At 38.0% G+C, this 13,916-nt stretch overlaps 3 protein-coding genes and 1 pseudogene across 3 annotated transcripts; 3 read left to right on the plus strand and 1 right to left on the minus strand.

Annotated features, from left to right (window-relative positions):
- Window positions 1-7,639, plus strand: part of LOC149099046 (uncharacterized) — a 51,228-nt pseudogene extending 43,589 nt beyond the window's left edge.
- On the plus strand, window positions 230-2,774 carry LOC110058004 (somatostatin receptor type 2-like). The gene is made up of 2 exons (XM_089277865.1): window positions 230-512; window positions 1,737-2,774. Exon 2 carries the CDS (start codon window positions 1,786-1,788, stop codon window positions 2,668-2,670), a length of 885 nt encoding a protein of 294 aa, XP_089133991.1. The 5' UTR covers window positions 230-512; window positions 1,737-1,785; the 3' UTR covers window positions 2,671-2,774.
- Window positions 5,701-9,689, plus strand: LOC149099047 (uncharacterized). The gene is made up of 2 exons (XM_089277555.1): window positions 5,701-5,786; window positions 8,007-9,689. The coding sequence occupies exon 2, from the start codon at window positions 8,066-8,068 to the stop codon at window positions 8,921-8,923; it is 858 nt and encodes a 285-aa protein (XP_089133681.1). The 5' UTR covers window positions 5,701-5,786; window positions 8,007-8,065; the 3' UTR covers window positions 8,924-9,689.
- A 2,484-nt stretch (window positions 9,690-12,173) lies between these two features.
- Window positions 12,174-13,061, minus strand: LOC149099048 (uncharacterized protein KIAA1958-like). Its single transcript, XM_089276749.1, has one exon. It carries the CDS (start codon window positions 13,059-13,061, stop codon window positions 12,174-12,176), a length of 888 nt encoding a protein of 295 aa, XP_089132875.1.
- Between the last annotated feature and the right edge of the window lie 855 nt (window positions 13,062-13,916).

Raw genomic sequence — 13,916 nt, forward strand, 5'->3', positions numbered from 1 at the left:
AAGTAAAAGCTGGTGTTTTCTTTTTAACAAGTTACTTTTTCCGCTTCCCTCTCTTCCCGGCTATCTTTGCACTTCGTCGGTCAGGAAGGAAAAAGCTGCCAATGTTTCGAATGCAAAAGGCCCACAATTCCACTTCGCCGTTTTACAATAAGGGAATGTGATTGGGTGCGAGGACGTTTCCGCTTATTGTTATATTGACAACTGTTCCTAGTCTTAAAGTTCATCATTAACCATTTCATGACATATCTGCGCCACTGTAGCATATCTACTGTCAGCAGAAAATTCCAATTTCAGCTCAGTTAATTTTAGAGACTAAAGTTGACATGTTCGGCGATATTTGTTTTAACCCTGTTTAACATTTCACATATTGTTAAATTTGATGCAAATCAGTCGACTGAATTTCCTCTGGAGCCCATCAGAACAAAAGCGGAGAAACAGACGGACATTTACCAACGCGGAGATTCACCTTAACTTCCAAGCAAAGTCGTGTTAGCTGAGGTTTAAGTCAAGAGGTAAGTGAAGTTTTTGTCCACCAGGAAAGAGGAAACAGAAATGAAACTTTAGAATATGTTTTTAGGCAAGGAACGTCTCTGTTTCTTAGGGCAGCCGACTAAAAGATATTCAGCACATCTGCCGCTTGAGTAAGTCATGTTTTGGTAGATTCTGGCGGTAAAACTACAATACTAACACAAAAAAGGACCAAAATCGAAGAGGAATATTAAGCCACTCATCAAGGGGAGATGCATTATTGGTACAAAAATTCATCTCATCAATCCTGATAAAAACAATACAGAGGTTTCTAAAGATGTGCCAGCAAATACTTCCGCTTTTATTTTTTTCATATTCAAAAAAATAAAGCACTTTTTGACAGCAATAAATGCAACGCTATAAAAATCGAGTTTTATTATGGAGTTGTAATTTAACTCCCAAGTCTTATCAGGGAAAAAAAAAAAGGAGTTGATGTGCTCTCACTTTAATGGCCTGTATTCTCAGGTTTACTATGACAGATGATCAGAGCTATACTTCAAAAGGGGAAATATTTTATGATATTATAGCAATACAAAATTCGAAGAACATTACATTTTTATACAATCATCAGATTAACTTTAAAGCTGGTTTACTAGCATTCGTTTCTCTTTCATGTTTAGCAGAAAATAGCGTTATTTATTGAACAGTATATCCCACATATGGCCTTCTGCTTGGCCGTCGCGCCATATTCCACATTCGCTGATAAGGCGGAATAATTCCAAAAAGTCACCTCACCGCACTTACCAGCGAAACTGCTCTTTCTTTAAGCACTTATCACTCAAACGTCAATTGAGACATTAAAGAGACTTTTTTTGCTATTTGGGAAGATACGAGTAATATTTTTAGCGCAATTTGATGAGGTTTGTTCCTCCATTGTCAGTGACAAGCTATTATTCATTCGGTATAAAGTCTTTGATTTTCTTTTTTCAACCACCTTTTGCGATTATAAATTGACAAAAAATTGCTTAGTATTAATGAGTTTTTATTTTATCCTTTCGAAATGCATTTTTAAGATGTGCGTTAATGAAGTTCTTTTAGAATCAGGCATTTTTCATGCATTCTTGATAATGTTAGGATAAGAAAAGCAATTCATGATTGTTCTTTAAAAGTTGAGGACAGCGGGACTGACATGAAATCATAAAATCGTCATGTTTAAGTCCCCTAGACTAAGCATTATAGTCACATATGTTTTTTCGTTATATCTTTAGTTGGACTGTAATAATTTCAAGAAGACTCCTATTCCTTCCATACAAAGAAATGGAAACTGAAGATTTTCAAACTACTAAAGACGCTGCCTGGTTTTCAGTCCTAATCTCTGAGTTTCTTGTAGCATCGGTTATCAATGCGATCACAATTATCGCCTTTGCAAGAATAAGCCATCTTCGCAAGCACAGCACTTACCTAATAATGAACCTGACTGTGGCTGATCTGCTAGTGGGAGCCGTGACAGGACCACTGTTCATCTACCACAAAGATACGGTTTATAAAGATAACACCTGGCCAGGATTTCTTATTTGCTCCATTGAATTCACCTTCCCAATAGCTTCCCAGGTCAATCTTTCCTTCATATCCCTAGAGCGGCTACATGCAACACTTTTTCCCTTCAGGCATTGCTTGATCACAAAATGGGTTTACATTAAAATCACGATCGCTAGCTGGTTAATAACTCTCCCTCTAGCCATTGTCATGGGTATTTTGTCAAAAGAAGCATTTGGGTACGCATGGGCCTCATTTAGTGCTGTCACTATACTTGTCCTAGCAGTCTGTTATATCATTATCATCGTTAATGTTCAAAGCAACCCTCATTCACATCATCATGGTTCAGTTCACAAAGAAAGGAAACTATCCGTAACATTATTCATTGTCACTGGAGTTTCCGTTCTAACCCTTCTGCCCTGGGCTATTCACAACTCCATGCCAGAAGATATAATGAAAAAATGGCACAGTGCTTTAAACGTTGATCTTCATTGTGTGATAGCTGTGCTATATTTTGCCAATTCTGTTGTGAATCCTCTTGTATACGCCATACGAATGCAGGAATTTAGAAAAGCGTTAGGAAACCTTGTATCAAGACAGAACCATGCTGAGCAACGACGACAGAGAAGAAGAGGTCATTGTTCACAACAACAAACTAATCTGTAAACTCTAAACTGCTAAAGACTCGGAAAGATGCAAAGATATTAGCGGATCCTATTGATATTATCAGCTTTTCAAACTGTGGAAATAAACTTTCCAGGTGTGGCTAAGGGATATTAAAAACAAACCAAGTAATCTATCTGCTTGTATCTATCTGCTCGTATGTCTTAAATGGGATACTTACTTAAACTAATGTATCGATCGTTTTGTAGAGAAACACCCTTAACCATGATAGGCGTACATTACCAGCAACAACCTTTTACAATTGGGCTCCTCCGTTGTCACCTACAAGAGAGCGGCGACTTGACATTGGATTTAGGACCATATTTTTTTTATTTCCTTATTACAGCACATAGGAAAGCTTTATGCACTTATGCAGGATAGCCATTTCAGCTATGTGGCTGGTCTCCAGCGCGAATTAACCTTCTAATAGTAATAGTAATTTTTCCTAGTTTTAGCAAGAGACGATAGATCATCGTCTCTTAGATAGAGATGATAAAACAATTATAAACACTTAAGGAGAAACGTGCCAAATTATCAGAAAATTTATTTTCCATTCTTTTTCCTGCTAGTCGAAAAGAGATGAGATAACGACTAAAACACCGGGCTATACCTCCTCTTATTTTACTTTTACACAAAGAGTAGCCTCAAGTACAAGTGGTCAGTCGATGTAAGTTTGTTGTAGGTAGAAACTAAGAAATAGTCCATTCGACATTCATAAGCGTCCAACAATTGGGAAACTTTACAATGCATTCATCGTGTCTAAAAATTGCATAACGTATTTTAGAAGATATCATTTTCTCGAAATAGCAACTTCTCATGAGAGCGTTACTATTATTAACTATAACTGTATAATATCATGAATGATATGATATTTAGCGATTACTCAGCCGACAATATTGAGAATGAATCAATAAAAATGTAATTGAGGAATGATGTATGGGCTCCAAAGTGGCGTTACTATTGAGGAGTCATGTTCATGGTTTTAAAGGGCGTTTTCTTCACCCACCCTCTCGTACCTTTCGTTGATAGCATCCCTTTGCATAGCATTCCCCAGCCAAGAGAGTATAACAGCAAATAGATTGAAGAACCTCCATCAAGTTTGGCTTCAAACAGTCGTTGCTACATACTAGATCGACCCGAAATTTAGCAACCAGGAAATTGAATGGTCCACTAAGGAACGTGGATTTACAGTTCGTCTGGGTAAACTTGATGAAGCCTAATGAACATCTTTATTGAAGGTATTGAGCTACAAACCTGCTGCCAAATCATTTCATATCGCAGAATATAAGTTGAGTTGTAACACTTGGTACCAAGTCTGCGAAATCGTTTAAATTGAAGCACAAATGACAAGCAGGTTATGTACGGACAGTAATTTTCAGTCCATGCGCTTTCCGAGGGTCGATTTAGACGGGCTCCCTTTGTTGCATGCAAAACTCGTATACAGCTTTATTAATGAAATTTGTCTAAGGCTACAATTGTCGTAGGATCTTAAAGCATTTTTGAAAGTCCTAGGATATAAAGTAATATATCAAAGTAATATTTCAAAGACGAAAGACCGTGTTTTACCACATTTACAAACACTGAGAAGAAAGTTGAATACGACGCGAGGCGGAGTATTTTTGACGAACTTCGAGGTGTTTGGAAACGTGGCCAAACACTCTCTTCAGTGTCTTCAATTAAACGATTGATTGATTAGCATACCTTTAATAAACCGAACTAATTGTGAATTCAAAAAACGAAATAATTTTTCGAGAACTACAAATCCGTCGATGGATGAGGCAAAAATATGTTCCTTCACGAGAAAGCTGCTCAAAATTATCCCAATAGAGAGTATTGCATAACGCCAGTAATGAGGACAAGACGACCCGAAAATAGCCGCCTCCAAACAGTATGATGGCAAACACTTGAACAACATATATCTTGCGTATGGCAGGTGAAGGGAGACATTTCAGGAACACACTGGCAAAGGCCTCCTCAACTAGACCGAAGAGGAAGTGAGTAGTGAGGCCGTTTGCAAGTGGAGAACTTTATGGTTGCCGACTTCTCTACAGCTGTGTCAGCTCAATGAATATTGGGTAACAAATTTATAGTTGTGACAAATAAAAAATCTCGCAATTATTTCTCATAGGCAGGTAAAATTGTTGCAATAGTCAAACGGGATGTTCTCTGCGTAAGAACCACGTCAAGTTGCTACGTAATGTTCCAAGATTTATTGACAGCTTGCTGGAAGCAACATTCAATTCAAGTTCTCAAGTTCTCGGGTTCCGTGTGTTGGTACAAGTTCTGGTTTACGCTATAAAGTTAACATATTTCGGTAAGGAAAAAAACTATTCCACGATATTGCCCTATAGTGGACTAAAACTTGAATTAGCGACATGGTGAGTTAGAATCGCAAAACTGAAAACTGCGCTTGAAAATTAAAAACGAAAGACAACCTGCGGGGCAAATTTCAGTTTTCACACTCGATTTCTAGTTTGGCCATTCTTTTTAATTTTTTCGATCTGTTGATAAACTGTCGACCATGAGGCGGTTTTTTTTTTATTCCCTCTCTGACAAATACCTTGAACTATTTCAGTTTATACGGGAAAAGTGAAACCGCATCTTGGAAACTTGCTCGAGCAAATTTGAATTAAAACCCACTTCGAGCAAACTGTCAATCAATATTGCAATATTGCGCCACAATATTGCAGGGCTCTATCGAAAAAAAAAGGTTTGACTGTAAGTTTCTAAACATTTAAAAAATGGAAAGATAAAATGCTCCTGCATCACATCATTGGTAAAAATTTCTTTTTTTAAAAAAAGAATTGATAACACCAGACGAATTTAAGCTAACGACAACAAAAGCGGCCATTTTCTTTTCAGAGACTGCCTTTTTTGCTTTTTTTGTCCTACCAGTGATGTCATTAAGGATCGATTCATGGCAGATGGCCGCCGAATTTGTTCAGTTGAAAATTAAGGAAATTTTGCATAAAATTTTAATTTGAGCCCTGTTAAATTACCTGTCAGTTTGAATGATTAAGCGTTCATATTTTCTGTAAATTGCAACTGAATGTCGTCTGGGCTAGGTACCAAACCCAGAGCAACAGCAAGAAAATCACCAGTGTAAAGTTCATTTCAAGGTAAGAGTAAGAGAAAAATCTTTCTAAGAAACTAGAAAAATGGCAAGTTCGGCATTTTGTATGTGAAAGGGTTCAGATCAGAAGGTTTGGTATGATCAGATCAAAACATCTGTCTCGTCTTTTGGATTATACGTCGGTCCTTTGCGGTAAACCTAAGACGTAAAACTAAAATCTTGCGAAGCATAATATCTAAAATGACGGGGGAATGTTGAATAAACGGCCGTACTTATCTACGACTTATCTTATCTTATCGACGACTTTATCAGAACTGACTGTTTTATCCAACAGAGTCAGCTCTATGATACAACAAATTTTATCCTCCAGGGTAAACTTAACGAGTTAACCTCGCTTTACTATGGTGTATATCCGAGCCATTCAAGAACATAGAACTCTCAGGTCTATTAGCAGCGTCAAGGAATTATTTAAGAATATTAAGAGTTAATAGCTCTCCAACAGATGACCTATTGTCGGTTTTCCTCCGCTAGTACAATGATAGATTAATTGTCAAGGGGAACAAGCATTTGCTGAATTATCAAGTATTTTCTATCGCTCAATGGTGCAAAATCTGAAGAACCTTTAAATTCCACAGAATCATGACCACAAAGTGGGTTTGCAGGTTGAAAACGTTTTCTTGTGCAACAGACAATCACAAAAACAAACGATCTACACAAAACCTTCTCGATGACAGGCAATATTAAATATCCCGGATAAACGACCTCGAAGTTAATTTCTCGTTGAAAAAGTTCCTTTTTTCAGCAAATGTGTTTGTTCATACATGACTAGCATAATAACGTAAGCGAAATTATGAATGAGAACACTGCAGTGTCCTTCTTTTTAAATGGAATGAAATGCGTGTTTTACCATTTTACCATATATTGGTAAATTACGCTATCCCCGATATAAGATAACGTATTATATATCTGCACCATTTAAATATCAGTAGACTTTCATCAAATCAGCTGCATAAACTTTCGTCCATCTGTTCATGGCTATATGGGCTTAAATTGTCACACGACACTGCGTTTAATTGAGCTTGTTTATCTTAGCAAAACGGTGTGTTTAGATCCAAGCATGCAATAATTATTCATTCTTAAAACTTTAAAGCTGAAGATTCGTATAAAAAACTAAGTTAAGTTTGCTAAATTAACAGAATTAAGTCCTCTAAACGTTTGAATATGCGTAAGCATTTTTAATACCATTATTACTATTACTATTACTATTACTATTACTATTACTATTACTATTACTATTATTATTATTATTATTATTATTACTATTATTATAAGAAACGATTTGGAAATACATGAGACAAGAAATATAAGTGATAGAAACCGACGTTTCGGTGCATCTTGCGCCATTATCAAGGTTACATAATTAGAGATAAAAAGCGGTTTGTGAAGAGGCTAAGTTGAAGCGAATTTGCATAAGAGAGTGCCAAGCTAATTGCATGAATACTTTAGCACGAAGAAAATCAGACTGTACATTCAGTGCTGCTTTAAGATCTTGAATACAAAGCATTTCATTAAAGCGTGCTAATCAAGAAATGTACGAACGAAATTTGACTGCCTTGTTAATGAAATGCTTTGTATTCAAGATCGTAAAGCAGCAATGAATGTACAGTCTGATTCTCTTCGTGCTAAAGTATTCATGCAATTAGCTTGGCACTCTCTTATGCAAATTCGCTTTAACTTAGCCTCTTCACAAACCGCTTTTTATCTTTATTATGCATTGAACTCACTATCTCTTTTCTGATTGGTCGAAAGCGCACAGTGAATTTTCGAAATCAGCGCTTGTGACGTCATCTCTGCAGATTATATAATAGTTATGTCATGGACACTCAAGGTCACGGGTAATCATGTCAAGTTCGCGCGCTTTGTGTTGTCAGTAAAGAAGCAAAAACATGACTTTCATTTTTTTCGTTCAATGTATAATAAAACGATTATTAGATTCGGTTTTGTGATATCTAGAATAATCAAGGTCTTGGTAAGGGTTATCAGCCTCTGCCTTCGGCTTCGGCTGATAACCCCTATCTCGACCTTGATTATTCTGGATATCACAAAAACCTCATCCAATAATTGTTTATTATTTATGTAACCTTGATAATGGCGCAAGATGCACCGAAACGTCGGTTTCTATCACTTATGCTATTATTGTTATTATTGTTATTATTATTATTACTATTATTATTATTATTATTTGTTTTTTCATTCACTGATTTAGCTGGGCTGTAATAAACAAAAACATCAGTACAGAAAGAACGCTGAATCTTGTTGAAAGAAATGACTTCTGAAGATGCCTCCGTCTGGTTCCCAGTCTTCACCACTGAATTCCTTCTGATATTGATTATCAATGCCATTACTATCATCGCCTTTGCAAGAATCCGCCAGCTACGCAAGCGCAGTTCATACCTCATAATAAACCTGACTGTGACCGATCTACTGGTGGGCGCCGTGGCCGGACCACTGTACGTGTACCACAAGCGTAAAGAAAACAACGAGTGGTCATGGCCAGGATTTATCGCTAAGACCGTTAAATTAACTTTCGTGATAGCTTCCCCAATGAGTCTTTCTTTAATTTCCTTAGATCGGCTTCATGCAACACTTTTTCCCTTCAAGCATTGCTTAATCAGAAAATGGTTTTATTTTAAAATCATCATAGGTAGCTGGTTTATAACTTTGCTACTCGCCTCTCTCCAGGCTTGCTTATATTTGAACGAACCATATTCAGCATTTGCGTACGCAAGAACATCATTTGATGTTGTAAATTTACTTCTCCTTGCAGTCTCTTACATCATTATTATTCTAAATATTGCTGCACTGCATGCTGAAAGGAAACTATCCATAATGCTATCGATAGTCACTGGGGTTTCTGTTCTAACCATTCTTCCCTGGGCTATTTACAAATCCCTGCCACAACACTTAAAGGAAAAACAGACCTACATGTCAAGCACCGATATTCACAATACGTTAGCTGTGATATATTTTGCCAATTCCATAGTGAATCCTCTTGTATACGCCATACGAATGGAGGAATTTAGAGCAGCGTTAGGAAACCTTGTATCGCGACAGAGGCAACGACGACCAACAAGAGCCGGACAGAAAAGAGCTCATCGTTCACAATCTGACACTAAGTTGTAAAGTCCAACTGGAAAACTCTAAACCAGAGACTGGAAAAGACGGGGAAGAGGAAAAACCTACTTTTCAGGCGACCTGAGTGTCTTTGGAGACTAAGGACTTTACTAATCATAGTACATGTAGGTTGTTCATTGCCCATTCAGCAAAGTGGCTTGTGTCTAGGGGACTCCTTCCAAAAAAGATTCAGCACGTTATTCCAACTCGCGATAAAGCAAGAGGCAGTTCAAAAAATTTATACAATCGGTGCCTGTAATGGGTTGTATTTTCCTTGCCTTATTTAATCTGCAAATGAAAACTAGACAAGTTAACGCCTTTGATTTAATGTCTCGATGTTACGCAGAGAGTAGCCTCAAATGTCAATGACCTGTGAAAGAAAATTTGTCTTAGACAGAAACTGGAGCTTCCTACTTAGTAAAATCACATTTGGCTTTTGTAAACTCTCTGACAATTTTGGAACCATGCAAAATGCATATCCAGTCTAAAAAAATTGTATAACTTGTTAAACGTTTCCACATTTGTGCACAAGAGCTCTCAGTATTCAAAGTATCGTGTTTAACAAGTATGGATAAGAACGCGTATGCAACATAAGAACAATTACAGTTGAACCCCGCTATCTCGGGCTTTCAAAATCCTCAAAGAAAACACATCGCATCATTGATAACAATTAGCTAAAAGAAAAATGCTGACTTAACGAGTTGAAGTCTTACAGTGTATTAACAACAACAGTAAGAGGTGTTCCGGATCATCACGATAAAAACAAGGAAAGAAACGTATTCTGGAGAAAGGCTCTTTTAGTACATTTCATCTTCGTCAAAATTTGATGAAGACAGGTATTTACATCATCTTATACATTTCGTTACATTTACGTCGACAATACTACTTTCACTGTCGAAAGGTACAAAATTAAACATTCTTTGTGATCAACTTACAGGCCGCCCATCTAATGTTTTGATCACGTGACTAAGTTTGGTTCTGTATCTAAAGTACACACAGCACAACGCGCTCGCGAATATGATAATAATAGAGAGACAATTAAAGAGAGATGGGTAAATGGGAAGAAAGAAAACACTTATCCTCTACGAAAGTTGAGTTGGGTGATTTGAAATTAATGTACAATCTAGAATTCCCTGGTTTCCTTTGAGCTGACTTTATAAAATGAATGAATTGAAGCTACATTGTATTCCCCTACTTCACTGCTTCTATCGCAGGAGAAAAAAAAAACTATCCCAGCGACACAATTTGAGTTAATGTGACAACCAAGATATATCACACTGTGTGACATACTATCTGGCCAAAGCTTGGCTGTCACGCTAAAAGGGAGGCAAAAAACGCGAAGAAGAAGGGAAAGGAACGCCTGCTATAAGAACTGGGCTTTTCGCATTACGCCCATCAATTTCGATGTAATTCAATTTCATCAACTGTCAATTACTGTTACCAGGTTCAGCAATGCGCGCTTGTCGGCATAACTGACCTCCTGCGGGAATTTAGTCACTTGAAATTATTTCCCGGAGTGATTAATCATCAAAGTTTGAAAAATGGCAATATCTGAGCGTAGCAACATAAGAATCATGGGGTTATCTTATCATGGAAATGTCCTCTATTCCCACGAAAAGTTTGAAAATAGGGAGTATAAAGAGGGTATACGGTTTCAACAATTTTACAGGTTCGGTAGTATCGAATCTAGTGCAAAAGCGAAGACCGTCTTTCGAAGTTTTATTTACAAAGTCCAGGAGCTGTGTTGGCCGGCTATTGTTCTTCCATTGGCCGGTTCGCTTTAATTCAATTCAAAAGTTGTCTAAACATATTTGTGGAAGTCGTGGCCTCAAAATCAGAAACGCTGCAGAATTGTGCTGTGTTATTAAGACCATAACTGCTTTGGCTACGATTTTTGAGGCGGTGGACGATAGCCAGTATTTTAAATCGCATCGGTGAATAACACCGAAAAACCTAAAGGAATCGGTAGTAGGAAAGCCCAGTGATTCCATCTCCCGCAGCTGGTCTTTCAAAGACACTTTTCAAAGGCGCAAAACGAGAGTCGACGCATTCCCATTTAGTTCTTTGGAAAAACAAACATTTGATAAATTAGATTATTCCCGTATCCTGCAGGGAAAACTGCCAGGAACAGCTTTTCCGGCTAAAAGAGCTGCCACGACCAATTCTTGCTCGGGTTTTAACTTAAATTTACTCTCGCTAGCGCGATTTAAATCTCTCAAAGCCCTTGCTAATATATCGTCGTCCGCGACTATTGTTGGTTGGTTAATTTTTTATGAGATTGTGCAACTGACAATTTTAATTGTCAGTTGCTCAGTCAGTATTAGCTAATGGTAATTTTGAGTTCGCCAGCGAACGCAGAAATGAACAAAAGAGGGCTCTTATAGCAGGCGTTCTTCCTTCCTCCCAGTCCCCCTCTTCCCCTGTTAAACGCCTGCTTCGCAGGCTAGTCACGCTCAAAGGTCATTTCCTGCTCACGTGCAAACGAAATCTCATGTTACATTTGGCCAATCATATGCTGCTTTCATACATGTGCGTTTCCATAGTGATTCTCCCAGTTCATCCTTCCCATGTGCTTCAGCTTAGTTTATTCACAGCTGTAGCCAGCTGTAAGAATAAAGGAAAAAATGTTCGGTAAATATAGTTTAGGTCATAGAAAGTGGGGCGTACCGGGTTTTATTCACGAGTTGTTTGTGTCAAAAACCCGAACGAGCGAGGTACGAGCGAGTGAGGGCTTTTGACACAAACAGCAAGTGAATAAACCCCGTACAAAGCACTTTCTATGTCGTGAGCTGTTTATTACACATAACAAGATAATTTTCATTGGCATAGTTTTCTGAACGCAAATTAGAAACAAAAACTCACTAACAATGCAAATTTAATGGCAATGGAAAATATCGCAGTACAAGTACATCAAGGGAATAAAGTGCTGAACGGAAAACTGCACTTACAAAAGATTTTTTTTTTTAAATCTAAGTACGATATCAATAAACAGGATTAAGTCTCATTTAGTCACTGTCTGATTCAACAACAAAGTGACGTGCTTTTTTGGACCTTGGAGAATGCAAGGACAAAGTGGGACTTTCGTTCAAGGCATTTACGGAAATGTTAAAAGTTCCTCCCTGAATTGAAGCGCCTTGGAAAAGAGTCAAGGGCTGCTGTGTTGTCGACTCCAGTACTGTTTTAGTTGCATTCAGAGTCAAAGCACTGGAAATTACCTACTTGGTATCCCGATGGCTCTGGCACTCCGGGATATATCCACTCAGAATGTTGGAAATGTTTTTTGTTGTCGCTCCGACAGAGTACTGTAGTTGATCAGACTTTGTGCGTTCTTGTGTCCAGATATTTGCATGATGTGCGTTGGCAGTACTCCTTCATCGTTCAGTTTCTGGATCATCCTTTTCCTTCCGCTATGATTGATGAGATTCTTAGCATCTAATCCAGCTTTTTCTGCCATTGTTTTCATAAGTGACTTGAGTTTGTTAACTCCCATGGGAGCTGACTTGAACCAAGGTTTTGTATTTATGGCTTTTGTAGTGTGATTGATTGCTAAATAAAACGGACAATCCAGAGTCTTCAGGTCATCTGGTCTTTTAGAAGCATAAAGGTCGTAAGCCCGGACAGGATCTCTTTCACTGCCAACGACAGCAAACATTTTTGGCTTTACAGTACGAGAGTCTTTTGGATCAGCACCTGTTCGGGTCTTCGTCTGTCTTTCGTTATACTCTAGAAATGCTGTTCCATCCGCTGTTTCTTTTCTTTCAACATCGCCCCATCTCATGTCCCTGTGCTCTTGACAGCCTCTCAATCCAAAGAACTGTGTGTTGTTTAACCATATAGTGTTAATAAGAGCCTCTGATGAAGAACAACCGAGTAAATCTTGGCCATACAGAATATCAACTTCTTCGTCTGTTGGCATACGCGCAGCGTTTGGTTTATTTCCTTTCCCTTCTTTCTTTAGTTCCTTTTGCTTTGCGACTAACGCTTCTTTAGTCTTTCGGAGCTCCTTTCGTTCCATAATGGTTGAGGAATAGTCTTTCTTTCTTAAATAACGATCAAAGCTTGAAACAAAAGACCTGAGCGATGTGGGTTCGTATTGTTCTTCGTCTTTCTTTCGAACTTGAAGTAGAAAATTGGCGATTAAGGTCATTCCTCACATTTGCATTGCGCATCCTTACTGCGCATAATTTATGGCGTCATTAGCGCCCGCTCGTGCACGCGCACATTGAAAACATGGCGGATTTGCCTTGATATTAAGCTCTGTCAGTTGAAAAATGACTCTAGCTCACCAACGAGCACGCGCACCCCAATTCTTTTTCCACTCATTGTAATCAACTAATCATAAGCTTTGCGTGAGAAAAGACTGATCTAATTTCTATTGCTGAAAATTGAATAAATATGAAAAATAGCAGATACACGGTGGTATTTTGTATTTGGCAGTCGGTAACCACGTCAAGAAACTTGGTTCAAATTTTTAACCAAGGATTTAGCTTTCAGTCTGAATCAAACTTAAAACGTTTATTTGTGTCCGACACAATGTATTGACTGTAGTTAAATGCGTGTTCTTATGAGTCCGGACTCACAAAGATGTTACAATTACTGGGAAAGCGTTCTTATAATAAGCATTAAATAATGCCAAAATGGGACATTTTCAATGCCTCACTGCTCCTTAATGAGCATGGACACCCCCCTTTTTTATTTCAAAATTGAAGTTATCATATGATAAATATTCAGTGGACAAAGTTTGAACAAAAATCTATTGTCACTTTTATTTCAGAGGAATTACCTTAACACGTCGAGATCTCTCTCAGCTCGTTCCTTGAAACTAAAAATTTTTTGAGCAACGAGACATCTCCCTGTGTTTTGTTTAATGTGTTCTTGTTTTCTTGATACTGTACAAACTCGTCTAGGAAGCAACCAACCGACACAAATCTAGAGCTTTCCTCCGCCCTCGCCATTTTCGCAGGAAAAATTTGGAGGAGGCGCCGCTAAAAAGCTGCCAAAT

Source organism: Orbicella faveolata, unplaced genomic scaffold, assembly GCF_042242905.1.
Source record: "Orbicella faveolata isolate gen_17 unplaced genomic scaffold, um_ofav_v1 contig_46, whole genome shotgun sequence".
Lineage (NCBI taxonomy): Eukaryota > Metazoa > Cnidaria > Anthozoa > Scleractinia > Merulinidae > Orbicella > Orbicella faveolata.

Bases quoted from the DNA above. Each gene is read 5' to 3' on its own strand.
- LOC110058004 (XM_089277865.1), top strand. From the start codon at position 1,786: ATGGAAACTGAAGATTTTCAAACTACTAAAGACGCTGCCTGGTTTTCA.
- LOC149099047 (XM_089277555.1), top strand. From the start codon at position 8,066: ATGACTTCTGAAGATGCCTCCGTCTGGTTCCCAGTCTTCACCACTGAA.
- LOC149099048 (XM_089276749.1), bottom strand. From the start codon at position 13,061: ATGACCTTAATCGCCAATTTTCTACTTCAAGTTCGAAAGAAAGACGAA.